This window comes from Dendronephthya gigantea, unplaced genomic scaffold (assembly GCF_004324835.1).
Source record: "Dendronephthya gigantea isolate DGI-Jeju-01 unplaced genomic scaffold, DenGig_1.0 000027F, whole genome shotgun sequence".
In the NCBI taxonomy this organism is placed as follows: domain Eukaryota; kingdom Metazoa; phylum Cnidaria; class Anthozoa; order Malacalcyonacea; family Nephtheidae; genus Dendronephthya; species Dendronephthya gigantea.
The window spans coordinates 45500-63452 of record NW_021163037.1 but is presented as its reverse complement, the minus strand read 5'-3'; the positions used below and the strand labels follow the sequence as shown (position 1 = coordinate 63452).

Genomic DNA, 17953 nt, shown 5'->3' with positions numbered 1-17953 from the left:
GCAAGTTACAAGCAATTCTTGATATATTTGCAGCAAATAATATATACATATCATTAATATTCAGCCTATATATAAGTAAACGGAAACGATTAGAAATACATTGTCCTCTCCATTGTTATAAATACAATGCAGTTCAGAAATTAAACTCGGTTACGCAGTTCCTGGTCCCTATAGTACGATCGTACTTGTTTTAACAAGTTGTATTATAATATAACATTTAATTTATAGTACGGGCGTGTTGCTTGTTAAGAAGCGTGTTGCTATAACTGTATAGAAACACGGGAATTTTCCCGCCGAACTTGACAAGCGATGTAATGAGAATTTGTAATGATCGAATTATAATATAGTTTACATATTATAAAAGAGATAGAAAACATTTTCTGCTGTGTTTCTATACAGTTATATAAACACTTGTGGGAGTTTGGGAGAACTCGAAATAACGTGGAAAAACTCGCCCTACGGGCTCCAACTGATTGTTTCTCGTCAGTCTCCCAAACTCTCAGGTGTGTTTCTATAACTGTATAGAAACACCTAATATGTTTTCTATTTCTTATTTTTTTTGCAGCAAAGGTGTTTTAGCCAGAAACATGACATCCCTAAACTGCTTGTTGGCACTCACAATATGTCTCTTCATGTTATGTGAAGCTTATGGAGGTCAGTGAATAGACACAGTTTATATATATAGAAAAGACGTATTGTCAAATTCAAAACATATAGTTATATCATGAATTCATACATCAGAGAGGCGCGACTTTCTCGTGCACCGTTTGTAAATTGATGAACTCCTTATATGCCTTTCTAAATAATTTATTTACAATAAGGCCTGTTTTAAACGTCGTATTGTATGAATGTGCTGACTGCACATAGTTACAAAAAACCACCCAATGATGGAAAATGGACGATTTTTGTAAACACGATAACTAACCAAGTTTTAACGCTTAGTCGATTACCAGGGCCAACTCGGCTTGCTGAAAATATCATACTGAAATCACTCATGGGCTAGCTTTTCCCAGAGCTTTTCCTAAGAGGGAAAACCCTGGGTACGTGGTTGCAGGGCTAGCTCAGCAAACTGGGCTAGCCCAGTCGATCACGATGTAATCGGCCTCTAAACAATTCAATTACACAATTAAGCTAATGAAGGCCTGTCATTACTCCAGCAGCGAATACTGTGATTTAACTTTTCATGCATGTACATACATTTACGAAATTTCCACGCCACTTTAATTTGCGCTCTCCCCTATCCTTGAAATCCGTACAATGATCGCGCACATGCAGGTCTGAAAATGCATGTCTTTTTAAATCCGATAAGCTTTGTACAGGTCAGGACAATACTATAATATATGACATTATTCTTAGTTGATAAAAAAGGCTTAGAAGCATTCTGCATTCTTAGAAGCAAGCTAGTTGCACTGCAACGCCGCGTACTAAGAAAATACTTGCATTTCAGCTAAATCGAAATACAGCGCCAGCGTGAATATTAAACAAAAGAGGCCAATGAAACGGTACGAAAAAAACCCCAAGAAACATGATGGTAAAAATAGGGTAAAAATCAACAAAAGAGACGACGTTACATTGTTGAAAGGTAAATATATATATATACCTTGTGTGTCTTTGGTGTACCATAAAACTGCGCTGCATGCATGAGTGCATGAAGTAGTCTCAAGTACTTAAATATATAGTCAAGTACTCAAGTACTTAACTAGTACTTAACTTCTCAGTACTTAAATTCAGTAATGTTGTCCGATTTTCATAATCTTAACAGCATTTTTTGTACCTCCATGCAATTCCACCTTTTGGTTGGAATTTTCTTGTAGATTTCCTGATCTTGTAACAATGTCGTTACGACCTTTAAATCCTTCATTGCCTTTCTCTCCCATGTATATATATAAGTTCTGAGTAGTTGGCGGAATCACGCGTTATAATGTACCGTGGGTTTCTCCTCTGATTTCAATCATTTAATCTTTGTCCTTCTCAGCTAGATTGCTCAGTAATACCTACTTGAACCGAGGCAATAATTTCTTTTACCGGAACGTTCCTGGTGCATGTAATTGCAAAATTTAAACCCTAGCTTTCGAAGTAAAAATTTAGGCATATTTTATGTAATCGTATATATAAAACTATACTCCTTCAGATCATACTACGACAGGATCAAAACGCACTCCAGCAGCTGTTGCTGCAGTTCTTGGTAATGAAAAGGTCCAAGAGGCCGTCATCGAAAAAGGTGTTGAAGTTGTTGGAGACGCGATCGATCAGCAATTAGCAAATATCCAGGGAGCGCATAATAAATCGGAAGCATTTTTAAATAAAAGGGTAATTAAATGGCTCTGCATGTTTCTTTCTTATATACAGTGCAGCGGATTGGCCTCACACATGATAAAATCGAGGCATTTTTAAATGAAAGGGTAATAAAATGGCTGTGTTTTGTGCGTATACAACGGAGTGCATTGGCATACTTTCTTTCTTTAGGTAGCAAACACTCGCTGTCTCACATGCAGGATAGTCAACTTTCAAAATTGTCTAATCGTAGTGTAAATTGTATTGTAGGCTATATAATTATATATATTCCTTAATTTTTTAAGATAAAATTGAATGTCTTCCCTGAGAAAGGCTGGAGAAATGAGGATATGTTTTTACCACCTGGATATCATATGGACGCAGAAATAGAAAGCGATAGTTCCCCAGCGAGCAGCAAGGAAGTTGGTGATCCTGTGTACACATATCCTGCAGGAATAGGAACTATGATAATGAATGGATGCTGGGGGACTGGATACCAACCTGGTGATCCTTGCTATCAATCTCTAGAAGTCCTAACTGCTTGTCAGGTGTGTTTGTGATTACCTTTTACTGTTTCTGGAGATATTTTGAAACACTAGGATGTTATTGCATAAAATTAATATACATGCATGCAAAAATGAAATTTATTTTATGATATTCGATATGCCGCAGAATATGATTGATGGAGCGGCATTTATTGGTGTTGGCTTTGATGGTCGTGGTAAATACAGTCCAGAGTCGAGAAAAATGAGTATCATACAACGTTCTTGTGGTGGACGTCTTTAGTAAGTAATCTATATATATTTTGCAAATTATTTTTATATGAATTGGCAGTGAAAATTTGCTGAAGAACTGTTTTTAGAATCTTGGGACACAATTTCTTAAATCCCCTTTACTCAGATTTTGTTTGATTTATAGTGGACTAAGCGCTAAAGAGCATCACAAATAGTTCAGTTTTTTGTTTAATTTTTGTAGCTATGACGACTTCCAAGTGCCTGACACAATGAGCGTTCATGGCATATACGAAACAAGCTCACACATGAAAATCTTCTCTTCGCGAAAAGAATACCAAACGTATCTGCAAACAGAAGCTGGCATCTCAGGGTCGTTTTTTGGGTTATACGCTGGAGCTAAAGCTGCTTATGGTGCATCATCCAGTTCGAATAGTCAAAATAATCTTGCAATTTTTGACATTGATGTGGACAGGTAATGGTATATGCTGCATGTAATCCGCACAAAATGTCAATTGCATGCGGCTTTTGCAAAATAATAGTTTTTCATTGTTTTAAATAATTTATGACTTTCTTCCATGTTATACAATTTTAAGTATCATTCAAAATTAACAACTAGAAATACATGCATGCAGCAACCCCTCGCCATTTCAAACGAAGCAAAATATTTCCTGAGCTAGCCAGACCTAACCTTCAATATTATGAAATGTCCTAAATGTAAAGCCGATAGCTGATGTTTCAAATTTTTTGGAAACAAATACATTCGTAAAGGTGAAGTGAAATCACCCGTTTTCCTGCTGCTTTCCGTTGCATTAAGTTATAGACTTTCACAGTTTAAGTGAGAGTTAATACTTTATATTAATAGAGAGTTAATACATTATAGCTAAACCTTCAAAACATCAAAACAGCACAAATAATCCCCGAGCCGGCGCGAAGCGCCGTGCGAGGGTACTAATTCCGCTGGGAGATTTATTACACCCGGGTATTGTGACAGAACATAGCGGAATCCAAAGTTGCTCAAATTCTATGTCGTGGACCGTGGACCGTGGACGTTCAATGGTCATGGTACTTATGCGCATGCGTGAAATGCGAACGAGTGTAGACTGCACTGGTAATCAACGAACGTTCTGATTGGCTAAGACAGAAAGTTTGTAATTCAATGAGAACGTCAGCAATTTAACTGTCATTTCGTAAACATTTTTGTAAAAGCGTTTCATAAACTTTGTGCAAAGAAAGTAAAACGAGAAGAAACAAGATATATGAAGCATGACAGATAGCAAAGATGAACGTGGATACAGTCAAAACAAAGCCGTGTAAGAGGAATAATTCATAATCTGCAAGCTTATAAATGTTTTCAAAGACAAAGGGTACGTGTTTACTTTGTTTATCTCGTACTTGTTTCGCGGTAAGAATGAGCCGTATTTGTATACTTTTCAGCTTTGTATGCCGTTCAATCGTTCATTTGTTAAATTTTCAGCTTTTTCTGCAAACGCATAAACCTGTGAAGGGCTATTACACCTTTGCTTTAACTTCAAAAAGTGTTTTTGAAAGTGTAATTTGAATTTTGGTATCAAAAATACACACTATATTTATAAAGTATACTGAAACTTTTAGCCGCCGGCGTTGACTGCAATTACAGAATAAAATAACATTTGAAGTTTTTTCTTTGTCTGTGAAGATTTTGTACTGTTTTAATCGTTTGAAACTTCGATTTTAAACCGTTACTTAATTGCTGGCATGGTATAATGCAGCAAAATTGAACGGGCAATGTTTACACTAGCTTTGTGATTATTTTTGTATTGAATGATGGAAACTTTAAGACTGATTTGAGTTTTGTGTCATTTCATAATATAAGTTTAGGTCAGGTTAACTCAGGAAATTGTGTACTTGGTTTGAAATAGCGAGGGGTTGCTGCATGCATGTATTTCTAGTATAAATCACCAAACAGTGAACTTCGAATGTTGTTTTTTGATTATTAAATTCATGCAGTGATTACAGTCGACTCTATAAACCTTTAAAGTGATATTTGTTGTATTAAAACTCCAAAATACACTTTTAAGAACTCTTTTTGAAGTTAATACGATGATGTAAAGCCTTAAATAGTCGGTCACGTCTTCGCAAAACCGAGCAAAACGACACACTGTACAAGCTCATAAAATGTATTCGTACAGCAAACACGAAAGAAACCTCGAAATAAACAAAATAGACTCCTACCATTTCAAGGATTATAAACCAGTTGTTCCTTTTCGCCGCTAATTCTTCCAGTTCTGATAATATTTTAAACTCTTCCCAGTGTTTTATCTGTTATTTGATTCCACATTTCATATTGTGTTTTCGAAACATTTTTTAAAAAAAATATTTTGCAAAATGACAGTTAAATTGCTGACGTTTTTCACTGAAACACGAACGTTTCGTCCTAGCCAATTAGCAAGTTGCTAATTGCCAGTCGTCACTCGTTCAAATTTTGCGCGTGCGCACAAGTACCATGACCATTGAACGTCCATGACATTTGGGCGACTTTGGATTCCGCTATGTTCTCCCGGGTTCCGGGTGTAATTCCTAATCTTCGGGCGGAATTAGTACCCTCGCACGGTGCTCCGCACCGGCTCGGGGATTAATATTTATTAATAACATTTAAGATATGAAATATTCAAAGATGAAGTGAAACCTCAAGATCTCTCGCGTGCATTTCTTCACGAGTTCATGAATCTACCACCATCCTTCATTCAACCTGGTGCGCCAGCTAAATTCAGTAAGTATCAACGAAATATTGATTGACATTAATAAAAAAATCGAAGATGTACAAAAAGACTGTTTGTAAGCATCTTTTAATTTAATTTGAACTAAGAAGAATATACCGCAACAGAAACTTCCGCTCCTACATTTACATTACTAATTTTATGTAATCTCCTAGAGATTATTTAGAAAAAACTAGAAGCTTCTCTCAAATTGACATAATACTTGTGGCCAGGGCGGGGACTTAGCTTTACCCCTAGATGCACAACCGGCATTTACTAAAGTGTCGCATTCTACAGGTGACTTCATATCTCGATGGGGGACTCATTATATAAAATCGGCAAAATTCGGCGGACAGTTGGAAATACGAAAGCTGCAAAGTGGCCTGTCGAGATCATCCAAACAGGAGTTTGCTGTTGAAGCTGAAGTAGAATATAAAGGTCTTTTTGCCAGTGCTGGTGCGTATAGCAGCACTCGTATTGGGGCCGAAGCAAAAACAGAAGAAAAATTCATGTCAACTTCAGTCCAAGCGCTTGGGGGATCTCAAAAGATAGCAGCAGCAGTCGCAGACGTGTACTCTCCAACATTCAAAAATACACTTGTTGTAAGTATTTTCCTATTGTTTTCACGTTTAGACAGTTGAAAATAAGAAACTGAGAAGAAGCGATGGAAGTTTTTCGTAGTAGCAAACTATCATCATTATTCACTGATTATCAATAAATAATTCACTTGTATATATAACTGTTCCCTGAAGTGATTATACGCCCTATAATGGACACATTTTGGAAATGCTTTCACATGCAGGGAGAGCAGCTGCATGTTGGGATGTTGGAGTAAGGTCCAGAGGATCTCCTTGTTTCTGAGCTCCCGTTGATTGAAGGAAAATTATGGGCGGAGAGGGAAAATAGATGTAGTTGTGGCAGAGATTTGCCTCAGCTTCCATCTCTAATTATGATTTTAGGAATGGCTTGACAGCATTAATAGTTACCCCAAGGCATTCAAGTTCATTATGGGATCAATCACTGACCTTGTTGACTTTCGCGCAGCTGATCTATTTCCAGATGCAACAGTCAATTGGGGTTGTGAAGCAAATAGCGCAGCACTTGGAAGAGAAAGAAACACAGGAAGATATTACTATAACAGAACGGTTGACAATGCTATCATCAAGGCTTATTGCGAGTACGAAAGCAGAGAAGATCTGGAAAATAAATTGAAACAACGTCGAACAAGTTTAAAAGCTGCTATAGAATCGTACATGGAAGAGGTGTGATAAGCAAGCTCATTATTCAGCGAGAGTTGGCGATGTAATTTTGGTGGTCGCTGAAGAAAATATTTATACGAAAAACAACTAAACAAAACACTTTATTCTTCAGTGATCATCACCATCGCTGACAGGCGGTGCATGACTTAAGCGAAGCGATATCTAAAATCCGGTTTGCGAAAACTTGACTCACCGTGAAAAAGTAGAATCTACTTGGAATCCAAATCTTTTTCAGTTCGCGAATAAACTGGCCTAGCGGAAAACCTGGCTGGCTTTATGCCAAGCTGTTGCAGGCAAGCTAATTACAAGGCCCAACATGCATGCGTGCAAAATTTGTCCGCACCTGTTTGATAGTGTTATCCGCACTTTTTGATGGATTGTGGTCAGTTATTTGAAGAAATCGATTGACTATTAAGAATGCCGGGTTCGCTCACCTAAAAATTATTTAAATTTCGCATATTTCTTGACACGAAGCCATATTCTTTATTTCAGACCCATACCGAACTAAAATTGTGATATAGTGTTGCAAAGATTATACACATGCAGCAGCTCAAAATGTAAACAAACTCAAAGCGTTTGTTCGCATTACGGCTAAACATCGATCACCTTTAAATCAGAAGTTTTTTATCTTGTATTTTTTTGGTTGTGATTGGCTAAAAGGGTGCTTATATGTTGCTATGTATTTAGGTACTTACAGGAGCGCCTAGGTTTATTGCTTGGGCTTTAATTTAGGAATAGAATTACACCTTTTTTGGACGTATATACAGTCCGTTTTTCGTCAAAAATAGAATTACACTTTCTCGTTTTTTCATACTGAATTGAGGTAATGCACATAAATACACATTAGTAATTTAATTCGGTAAATCAATAGCTTCGTCCGTAGCTTAATATTCTCACGTACTGCTTTCGACTCCGCAGTAAGACCATGTATTTATGAATAATGTATTTTTCCTCTTAGGGACCAGTTTCAGCAACTGAAAGAAATCTTCCAGCCGGTGATGGAGGATGTGAAACACTGAATCTCGAAGATTCACTGGCCATTCCAACTTGGGACGAAATCTCCAATGATAGTCATGTATTTCGCGTTATTTTTGACATGGATGTTGATCTCTGGGGAAATTCAAGCAACATTCCTAAGACCATGTCAAGATTGATGAAACGAATGTAAGAATTAAAACAAGATGTCGTTACTAATTTCCGTACCAATCAAGATTATTATTGCTTACTTTACAGTTTACTACTCATAATTCGTATACCACTCATACAACAATTTATTAAAAAAACTTTAAAAGAGTCTACTCATAGTTCTCCGATAGCTTACTGCATGGCGACGATGGGAGGGCCCTCGAAATTCGAGTCGGGAATTTTCCGAGACGAAAGATAAATTTACATATTTAAATTCACGTTATCTTCAATTAGTCGCAATAGATGGATTACAGGAGATGAGAATGGCGAATTTCATTTGTTCAATGCATTCTCCAATGGTGGAAGTGGTACTTTATCCAACAGTAAAATCTCCATATTTGGACTCGTTCTAACATACTCGGACGGAGTTCTTACTTTGGCAGAGGAAGACTACAGTGAATCAGGGGAGTATTTTTCAAATCTCGACGAGCGTTTGCAAGGTAAAATATAGCCTTTATACGACGCTATACCAGGAAAACACGCAGCATGTTATAAAGTTTATCATTTTGTTGCCACTGGGAATTCTAATCGCGGTACTAATCTTGCAAGAGATCACTTATTACTGTAGTTAACTGCATCGTGTTGTGGATAGTCGATTTTACACCTTCGGAAATGGGGAAGACGATGTAGCAATCGTGGATATAAAAGTTACCCCACGTTCTGGTTTTGTGCAAGAATGCAAGGGAGGTACTGAGTTAGACGCCGAGGGATTACTGTGTGTCAAAAAGCCATGCCACGAAGCTTGCGATGCAATTGAAGGTAAAATCTTTGTTTTTACTGTACGATTTGGTGATTCAGTACAAGACAAATAAGTAGTAGAATGTTAAACAACAGTCTACAGATCGAAAAATGTCCCCCTATATATAGCTAAACAATTTTTTCATCTCTAAAATGCGATTTTATATGCCTCTGACAGGGTTGTAATAACGTAGTCGTTATTTCAACGAAGAACGATTCCTTCCTTTGGAGTTGGGAACCCTAAAACGAGGTCATTCAACCTTTAGTGTCTGAAAATGTCACATTCACGGATCTTATTCTTCACTCTCCTGGCATTGTAACAAAATTATTTGCAAAGAATGCATGCGGCCCATGGTGCCTACCTATATTGGTACTACATTATTTTTTGCAGGATGGGAGTTCCACCCCTAGTGCTGCCGTAATTTCTCTGAGCATGTATTATCCATGCAATGGGCCCCCGATTCCTAGGAGCTAGTGTGAATCAGGCCAAAAATCGGCCGACTAAAATCGAACGACAAAAATCGCGTCGTATGCGCCGGCTTCACTCGCTTTCCCCTTTAGGTTGTCGTCAATCAACAGGGGATACACCACTTCCGTCGGAGTGTTTTTCTTGCAAATATGCACAAGATGGCGATAATTGTATCCTGACTTGCCCGTCTGGTATGTCACCAAATAAGAACAAAAGATGCACGGGTTTGTAAATTTATATTTTTATATTTATATTTATATTTATATATTTATGTTTATTTTTATATTTATTTATATTTTATATTTTTATATTTTTTATTATATATTTATAATTTCCAATGGCCAATCTTTTTAGAAATGCTTTCCACATGTCGCACCTATACGAGATTTCCCATGCGAGATAATGTCACAAAAGTCTAGAAAACCGTACTTCAATTTAAATGAAAGTGGGTTTTTTTCTCCGTTTACACACTAAACATGGGCGAACGCAAAAACCTGTATCTGATATGTACGACCAAACTCGTGTGCAACCGTACTCGGCATCAAATTAGATTAGCGTAACAATTTAACCGTGCCAGAAAAACCAATTGAGTGTCAACGTATCAACAGTCAACGTTGCAGTTTTTTCCGCGATAATAATAAAACTACTGGTCATCCCATAGTCTTCGTTCATTAAACCCTTACGGGTTCACCTTTAATTAAACTATAGTTATAGTCTACGTTAACTATACCAATCACAGTTAATAGAATATACATGGTTTGGAAACAAAAAACTCCAACTACAATACAACTCATTAACTATGTTGAGGTAGATTTATGCAAAAAATTGTTTCTTTTACATCACATGTCATATTGTATTTTGCACAGATAAACCATTAGTAAGCTTTTAATTAACATATTTTTCAAGTCAAGGTTGAGGAGCTTAGCAAGACGAATGCCATTGGTAGGTTTGGCTTTTAGAATACAATTAACAAGTCAAGAGCTAAAAGGAACCTGCATAAACCAGGGCAAGAACATCGTTAATGAGTTGTATTGTACTTCTATTAAGTCTCCAAACTATGTATATTCTATTAACTGTGTACAAATCAATTTAGAAAGTCTAAATTTAGCAGTTGCGTCTTCTCATATATATGTGTCATTTTTGTTTATCTTTAATGGTACGATAATATGCTTGTCTTTAGATTCTTATGACTTGACGTACAAAGGATCCTCCTTCGATGATTTGGATAGGTCATTTCCTTTGCCATATACATTCCCCTCCTTCACAATTAGTGTTTGGCTAAAATTACCTGTTTACCAAGAAAAGTATTTGAACCACCTATTTAAAGTCTTCGGATATACCTACCTGACATCGCAACTTGACGCTTACTACGTGTTAGAATTATCTGTACGTTACAAAACAGCAGAACAACCTTCGATAATGGCTGACTTTTATGACTGGTAAGTTGAGCTAAATAACGGTCCAATTAAGCACAGTTAATAGAATATATGTACATGGTTTCGAGACTAAATAAAAGTACAATACAACTCATTAACTATGTTATTGTCCACGTTTATGCAAAAAATGGTTCCTTTCTCGTCACATGTCTATTGTATTTTAGCCAAACGTACCAATGGCATTCGTCTTGCTAAGCTCATCAACCTTGACTTGAAAAATATGTTAATTATAAGATTGTTATTAGTTTATCTGTGCAAAATACAATAGACATGTAATGAGAAAGGAACAATTTTTTGCATAAATGTACCTCAACATAGTTAATGAGTTGTATTGTAGTATTATATGGTCTCCAAACCATGTATATTCTATTAACTGTGAATTAAGGAACAGCCTACTTAGCCGGTGGACGTCAGCCTGCTCTGAACTGTGAGAAAGCCGCTATTATTGCAACGTTCTCGGGTAGAGCTTGATCTGACAATTTTTTCACTGATACTAAAACCTGAATCGGCGTTAGTACGATTTGATTATTCAAACGATTTTCTTATACATGGTCGCAGAGTTTCAGTGCGCATGCGTCATATTAATGCGCATGCGTCATATTAAGAAAATATCTATAGTGATGTCTCTATAGTTTTTAAGATTTGATTCCGAAACGTTGAAATCTTCATACAAGAGTGCAATATCCATTTTCTCTACATATAAAGGCACAAATATTCATATATTCACGTTCAGCATTATTAGTTTCTTTTGAAATTAATAGTTTTTTCGGTTTGCTAACATGAATATATGAATACTCCACGCCTCCTCACTTAACGATCTCCCCCAACCCTGCATAAAATTGACTCGTGTAACCGTTGCGGTTGTCACAAATCGCACTTTCTTATGATTTTCAGGGTCTTGGGATCAATATCTCCAAGTAATCGCATTGAGTTACAACCTTTGGAAGCGCCCGAAAATACCGGCTGGATTTACTTAAGTATTGCGCGTGATAGCAGTTCTGGAAACATGCAGCTTTTAAAGTATGGAAGAACGCTCGTTTCAGCCAGCAAGATCATTCTTCCAGGTCAGACAATGATGAAAACTGGACTGTTCATTCTAGGAGGTATTTCTTCGCAAGTGAGTTGGAGTGGTGGGGCACCTAACTATAACCTACCTATGACTGTTAGTCAGCTGAATATTTGGAATCACGTACTCACAAATGAAAAGATGGTCGCTATGGCTAGGCGAAACCTGTGTGATGGTCCTGCTGGGAATTCGATTGATTGGCAAGATTTCAAAGCCGCTCTGAATCTCACTAGGTTCACCATGAATGAACCTTCTGAATGTTCAACCATTTCTGGGTAATTCATAAAGATATTAGTAAAGACCTTTTCCATGTAAAGTTATTATAATTTGCAGAGTTAATTTGTGCAATCATATACGTCTCAGTTATGACTGACTTTATTTAATCACCCTGAATAAATACATCAGAAATTGTCGAATGATTTAATTGTTTGTGTCATTTACAATTACAGAGACAGAGTTAATGAAAAATCACGTCAGATGACTAAAACCATTTTTGCAAGTCTTTAAAATCATAAAAACGACTTATTGATAATTTGATATATCATGTTGCACAAAAACATATACAAAGCGATCTGCTATTTATTCCCACATAAAAAGGTAATCAGAGACCACAATTACACACGCACGTACATTAGCATTTAACTTTAGTCATCACGCCTTTCAAGTTTATTCTTTTGGCTGCAATACAATACCAATGCGATACAAATTCGAAATCTTATGACATTTGTGCACACTTGAGAATCGTGTAAGACACGGCCACGTCTCGACATCCCCTGGTCCTTCATCACACAGGTATGTTCTTGAATTGAACGTAAAGTTGGATCTCACATGAGGTTGAAGAATGGAACGTAAAGTTGGATGTCACAAAAGCTTGGATGGAACATAAGGTAATTAGGTTGGAAGTATAACATATGACTGGATGTCATACGAAGTTGGAAGGGACATAAGATTGAATGTCACACGAGCTAGGTTGGAAGGGACATAAGGTGGATGTCATAGAATGTTGGATGTCACGTAAGGTTGGATGTCACATATAAATGTTGGATGCCAGTCATGCCACAAAAAGTCGGTTGTCAAAAGCGTAAACGCCACAAAAGGATGGGTGTAAAAAATACGGCTGGCAGCATGGGAAAACACGTCACTTTGATTAACATACCATAGTAAAGCATTACCATCCTGTTGCTCTCGATACGAACTTTACGTTCGTACGGTTCGATGTCACGCAGGTTATATTGACCTCGATGTCACGTAGGTTATATTGACCTCGAGGGCTGTCAGTCAGTGATGACATGCAGATATTCCAGTGGAGTATTTTTATGCAGATTTATTGCACTTTTTGCCATACTGAATAATAATCGGTCTTCCATATAGCTCGTATCCATTAACCAGATTGAATGCTTGAATTGCAACGTCTTTATCTTAAAATATAGAGAAAAACTACAGTTCTTTTGAATAAAATTCATCACTGATTTTACGGACAAGGAAAGGAATAAGCACGTTCTTTGTGTTCGGACATACGGTAGTATAGCAGTTTTCCCAATTGAAAGTTAAATGTATTTATCGATATGACTTATAGAACACGAGTGGGTTTCCAATCATGTATTTTAGAACTATTTCACGAACTTCAAACTTCTATGAAGAATGAGCATGCATTTGATAAAAGGGAAACCTGCATGTAAATAATATACTGCTGTCATTCTAAAAAGAAAATAGAATTAAAATCTTTCTTTTCGGTGAGATTTTCGTCTCTGGATATGGTTGTAAACGAGTGACTAAATTATGGATGGATATTCAGATTTCAGATAGATGAAATTCTAGGATAGAAATAACACTTTATAATATTAATTAGTACTTTATAATATTAATGTTTCCATGTTTATAAAAGCACAATTCAGAGCAGAAAACGGTTACAGCTAGAATGTATAATGCATATGATTCTAACCTCCAAATGTGACAAAAGCTTGGCCTTTCATGCGTCCTGTCATGAACCGAATATGAAACTTTTGGACACCATCTTCATATCTGTTGAACAGCGCATGGAGGTCAGCTTCTGATACCTTTTTGCTCAGGTTCTTTATGTATAAAACCTATAAAAGTTAAAGGATACATTTAATTTAGATAGGACAGACAAAGGTTGCGTGGGATAATTGGGAAGAATTCGAGAAGTCTTCTATTACACTGACCCAAGTGACTATTGTCTTTATCAGTAAGACCGCGGTTCTATTCACGAGGGATTTCTTTATTGGTAAAAAAATATTGCTTTGCTTGTTGTATGACATACTCACAGATTACTGTAGTACAATTATTGTATCATATATTAGTATGTTCTATTTCGAGATCAATACCAATGAATCTTTGTTGTTTTCCTTCGTACTATACCCTCATTAGTGGGCTCGGTGTGGTATATACAGAACACATTTATTTTAGGTCCACATAGTGAAGAATATAGACCACTGAAATACATGCAATGTGATTGGCCGTGTGCATACATGGATTAACCATGATTTAATAACTACGTTGATTTACTTCTGTTTGTAAAACGTTTTCAATAACGGAACTGGATATACCTTGCAAGGTGTAGCCAACAAAATTCTAAACCAAGATATTAAGTCGAAAATTCCTTCACAGCGTTACATCACAGTGTTATAAACCGAAAAGATGCATGAAATATCAACTTCCTGCCGCGTCGCACGTGCGCAAGAATGGTTCATACTTTGGTTGCCAAGCTTTACCTCATTTGGAGAACCGGGCTGATAATCCTTAAAACGTGGAATCGCGCGAATATCATCCAACGTCAGCCGATGTCTCTTTATAACTTCCTCGTCTAAAGGAAGAATACGTTCACTGCAGGAATCGGTTGTACATTCATCATCTGGTTCGTCATCGGGTTGGTCAGAAAGACAAATAACGTTCTCCTGGACACCGAGAGTTTTTCTTTCAACATTGGAATTCATGGAATTGTTTTTTTCATTATATTCCTTTAAAACTTCGTCAAGGGCAGGATCAACTAAAATTCAGAAAAAAAATGCATAAACATCTTATTAATATTGCTCAATGTTTTATAGTTGCATAATTGTTTATTAATAAATCGACTAAAATATTTTATTCATCAGTATTGTCTCAGTATTAATTGTCTTAGCGTCCCAACGCAATCGTCCCAACGTTGCGCACCCATTTTTTTGCGCATCAATTCAACCCGAAAAAATGGGAGAATTTACATTACATATTGTATATTAGGGATGATTTTTGCATTTTCCATATGAAAATGGGATGCTTTAATGTGTAAAAAAACAAAACAATAATATGGACGAACGACTTACACTTTTGCTCGGAATGAAGAAGATGCGAAAATGCATTCGACTTTTCTGTTCCTCTGTTCAAGGATTTCTCTACTTCCATAGCATGCCGACTCATTTTTCGTACATTTGAGAATGAGATCTCTTGAGAAAGTTTTTGTTCTTTGCTTTTTATCTTGTCCTGAATGGCTTTGCGTCTGTCGTGCTCTACTTCAGGATTAACCCCATAATTACTTCGTGTGGAATCCTATACAAAGGGGATAAAGGGGAGTGTTTAGATACATGAATGTACTCTCTTTAAAGGATATGTTTCAATTTTTGGGTAATATAATAAATTTATTTTTGGATAAAAGTATGTTTTAGGAACAATATTAACCTGCTTTTGACAATACCTTTCTCAACAGACCATAGTCTGCCATCTTTAATTTAACTTCATCACCTGTCAAACCTAGTTGAGTGAATTCTGCTTCTTTCTGTTGATATGTATCAAACTTGTTGTAGTCACTCAATGTCATCACACCACTTGCTTTCTCTTGAGAGGTATCGTGTATGATAGGCTCTGTGAATGCCTTTCTTTTTCTTGAAGCTCTTAAAAATAAGCAATTCGAGTTTGTTATCATTACAAAGTCTGTTTTAATTGAGACATCATCTTATATAGGCCAGTGGATGCAATCTAGCACCAATAAGTTATTTATGACTTCTTTTTTTAAATCTGTGAATTTAGGTGTATTTAAACAATGCACTTAATATAAACACACTGTCACACACTACAGTATGTTCGTACACTATGTTTGTGATTTAAAAAGAAATAACCATATACCACCAAAGAAGAAAGGAACACATAACATACAATAATATATACATAGGTAATTGTGTGATTAAAAGGATTATGAGTGAATTAAATACCTTGTTTACTGAACTAAATGGTTTGTACAAAATGCATTATATATTTAGAAAAAAAAGTTGCATCTTGCACATCTCACCCGTGAAATGTAACATTTGTATCGAGCTGTGTCTTTAACATTTCTTGTAAATGATCCTCAGCCTCTGACTTTGTTCCCTTCCCTGGTAAACCAAGTTGTTGGTTTTCACATGGAACCTCTTTATTTGGTACCATTCGCATAACTGACCGATTCTTATACCGCTGTGGATTTCCACTTTAGAAAGAAATGTGCAAATTAGCAAAATAAACATGTCTCACTTTACAAAAAATTCCAATTGCCATAGAGAACACACAGTTTATACATTGCAATTTATAAAACAAAATTTCATCAAAGAACTCAAATATCATTTTCTCATGTACTAGCTGATTGGAATCTTACCATGGGATACCTGTGGCTTCATATGAAGAAGGATCTGGCTTGAATGTTTTTCCACTGACTAAAGAGAACATTAAACAGTTTCCAGCTCATAGTTTGAGCAGTTGTAAAATGAAGGTTATTCAAATTTAAAGGTGTCAGGTCGTTTCGTACTCTTGTCATTTCGTACCCATATCCCTGGTCGTTTCGTACTCTAATTGATGGTCGTTTCGTACCCCGATTTTAGTCGTTTCGTACTCAAACGCTATATGACTGCTTTTATTGCAATCAGTTCAGTTTTTATTAAAAGCGTTGATAAAAACCACTTTCTTTGTTGACTTGAAACTCTGTATTGCAACATTTAAGTTCTTCATTCGGCAGTTCAAATTTATCGTTTTGAAAATGGTCCGAAAGTCTACACGCACACTTAAGCACAAATGGCCATGTGGTACTTGCAGTCTGCAATGCAATGACAATTCGACTGATCTTTTGCGAAGGATGCCGAATGCATGTGGTACCATTCTTGTTGTGAGAACCTGTCTCCGAGAGATTTAAAAATTTTACAAGACCTAACCGAAGATTATCTGTGTTCGTCTTGTACGCGTGTTGGACTGTTGGCGATGTCTTTGATTTCCAAAACGCGCTCCAAAGTGCGACACGTGTTGGGAGGCTAGAAAGTGCTGCTAAAGTTGAATGTTATTATTATTATTATTATTATTATTATTATTATTATTATTATTATTGTTAGTTAGTGTTCAGTTGTATAAGTAAAAAATAAACGGACAGATCACGGATATATTTTTCGGCAGTTGAAATGAGCTTAAATAAAATATATTCGTCTTCTTGTTTTTGCAAAGCTAGCTCATTAAGTCCCTCATGTGTAAAGTTCGAAACGACCTTGTCTGGGTACGAAACGACCATGTCTGGGTACGAAACGACCATGTCTAAGTACAAAACGACCATGTCTGGGTACGAAACGACCAGGCCTGGGTACGAAACGGCAGAAGTACGAAATGACAAGAGTACGAAACGACCATAAACCAATTTGAATATTCTTCAGGCAATAAAGCTTAACAAGAATGAAGATATTTATTTAGAGTTTTCATATTGTAAAGTTTTATATTCTGAAAATGATTCAGTTTGAATCAAAATATGGTTTAAATTTGATGGTGTGTTTGTTAATATTTTTATCTAGACAATGAATCTATTCGGAATAAACTTTAATATTTTATAGCTATACATATTACATAAAGTATTACATATATATAAAGCAGAACATCGATAGTAAAAATATTATTCTTTCTTCCATGCAAATCCTTAATTACTTTTAACTGTAATTTCCATACCTGAACCTCCAACCATGTCTTCGTATAAAAATTGCTTTTCTTTCGTAGTAAATTCGGAACGTTTCTCTTCCAGCAATTTTAAAATTCAACGACACTTTTAAACTTTTATATTTTTTT

At 36.2% G+C, this 17953-nt stretch overlaps 2 protein-coding genes across 5 annotated transcripts; one reads left to right on the top strand and one right to left on the bottom strand.

Annotated features, from left to right (window-relative positions):
• The first annotated feature begins 1464 nt into the window (after positions 1-1464).
• Positions 1465-12239, top strand: LOC114523277. Its single transcript, XM_028544153.1, has 14 exons — positions 1465-1582; positions 2132-2310; positions 2580-2822; positions 2947-3059; positions 3250-3480; positions 5645-5757; positions 6041-6345; positions 6703-7005; positions 7961-8166; positions 8422-8622; positions 8780-8946; positions 9487-9618; positions 10575-10833; positions 11725-12239. The coding sequence occupies exons 1-14, from the start codon at positions 1495-1497 to the stop codon at positions 12173-12175; spliced, it is 2991 nt and encodes a 996-aa protein (XP_028399954.1). The 5' UTR covers positions 1465-1494; the 3' UTR covers positions 12176-12239.
• Positions 12240-12330: 91 nt separating this feature from the next.
• Positions 12331-17932, bottom strand: LOC114523332 (RNA-binding protein 41-like). Of its 4 annotated transcripts, none has more exons than XR_003687004.1 (9): positions 17837-17932; positions 16515-16572; positions 16176-16349; positions 15585-15780; positions 15217-15439; positions 14629-14903; positions 13839-13983; positions 13053-13314; positions 12331-12766 (listed from the first exon to the last, which is right to left on the bottom strand). XR_003687004.1 is itself a non-coding variant. In XM_028544220.1 (8 exons), exons 1-8 carry the CDS (start codon positions 17850-17852, stop codon positions 13211-13213), a joined length of 1191 nt encoding a protein of 396 aa, XP_028400021.1. In that variant the 5' UTR covers positions 17853-17932; the 3' UTR covers positions 12331-13210. The 4 variants fall into 4 exon arrangements, 2 of the variants coding, with proteins under 2 accessions (XP_028400021.1, XP_028400022.1); XR_003687005.1 differs by having other exon boundaries at positions 12331-12695; XM_028544220.1 differs by having other exon boundaries at positions 12331-13314.
• Between the last annotated feature and the right edge of the window lie 21 nt (positions 17933-17953).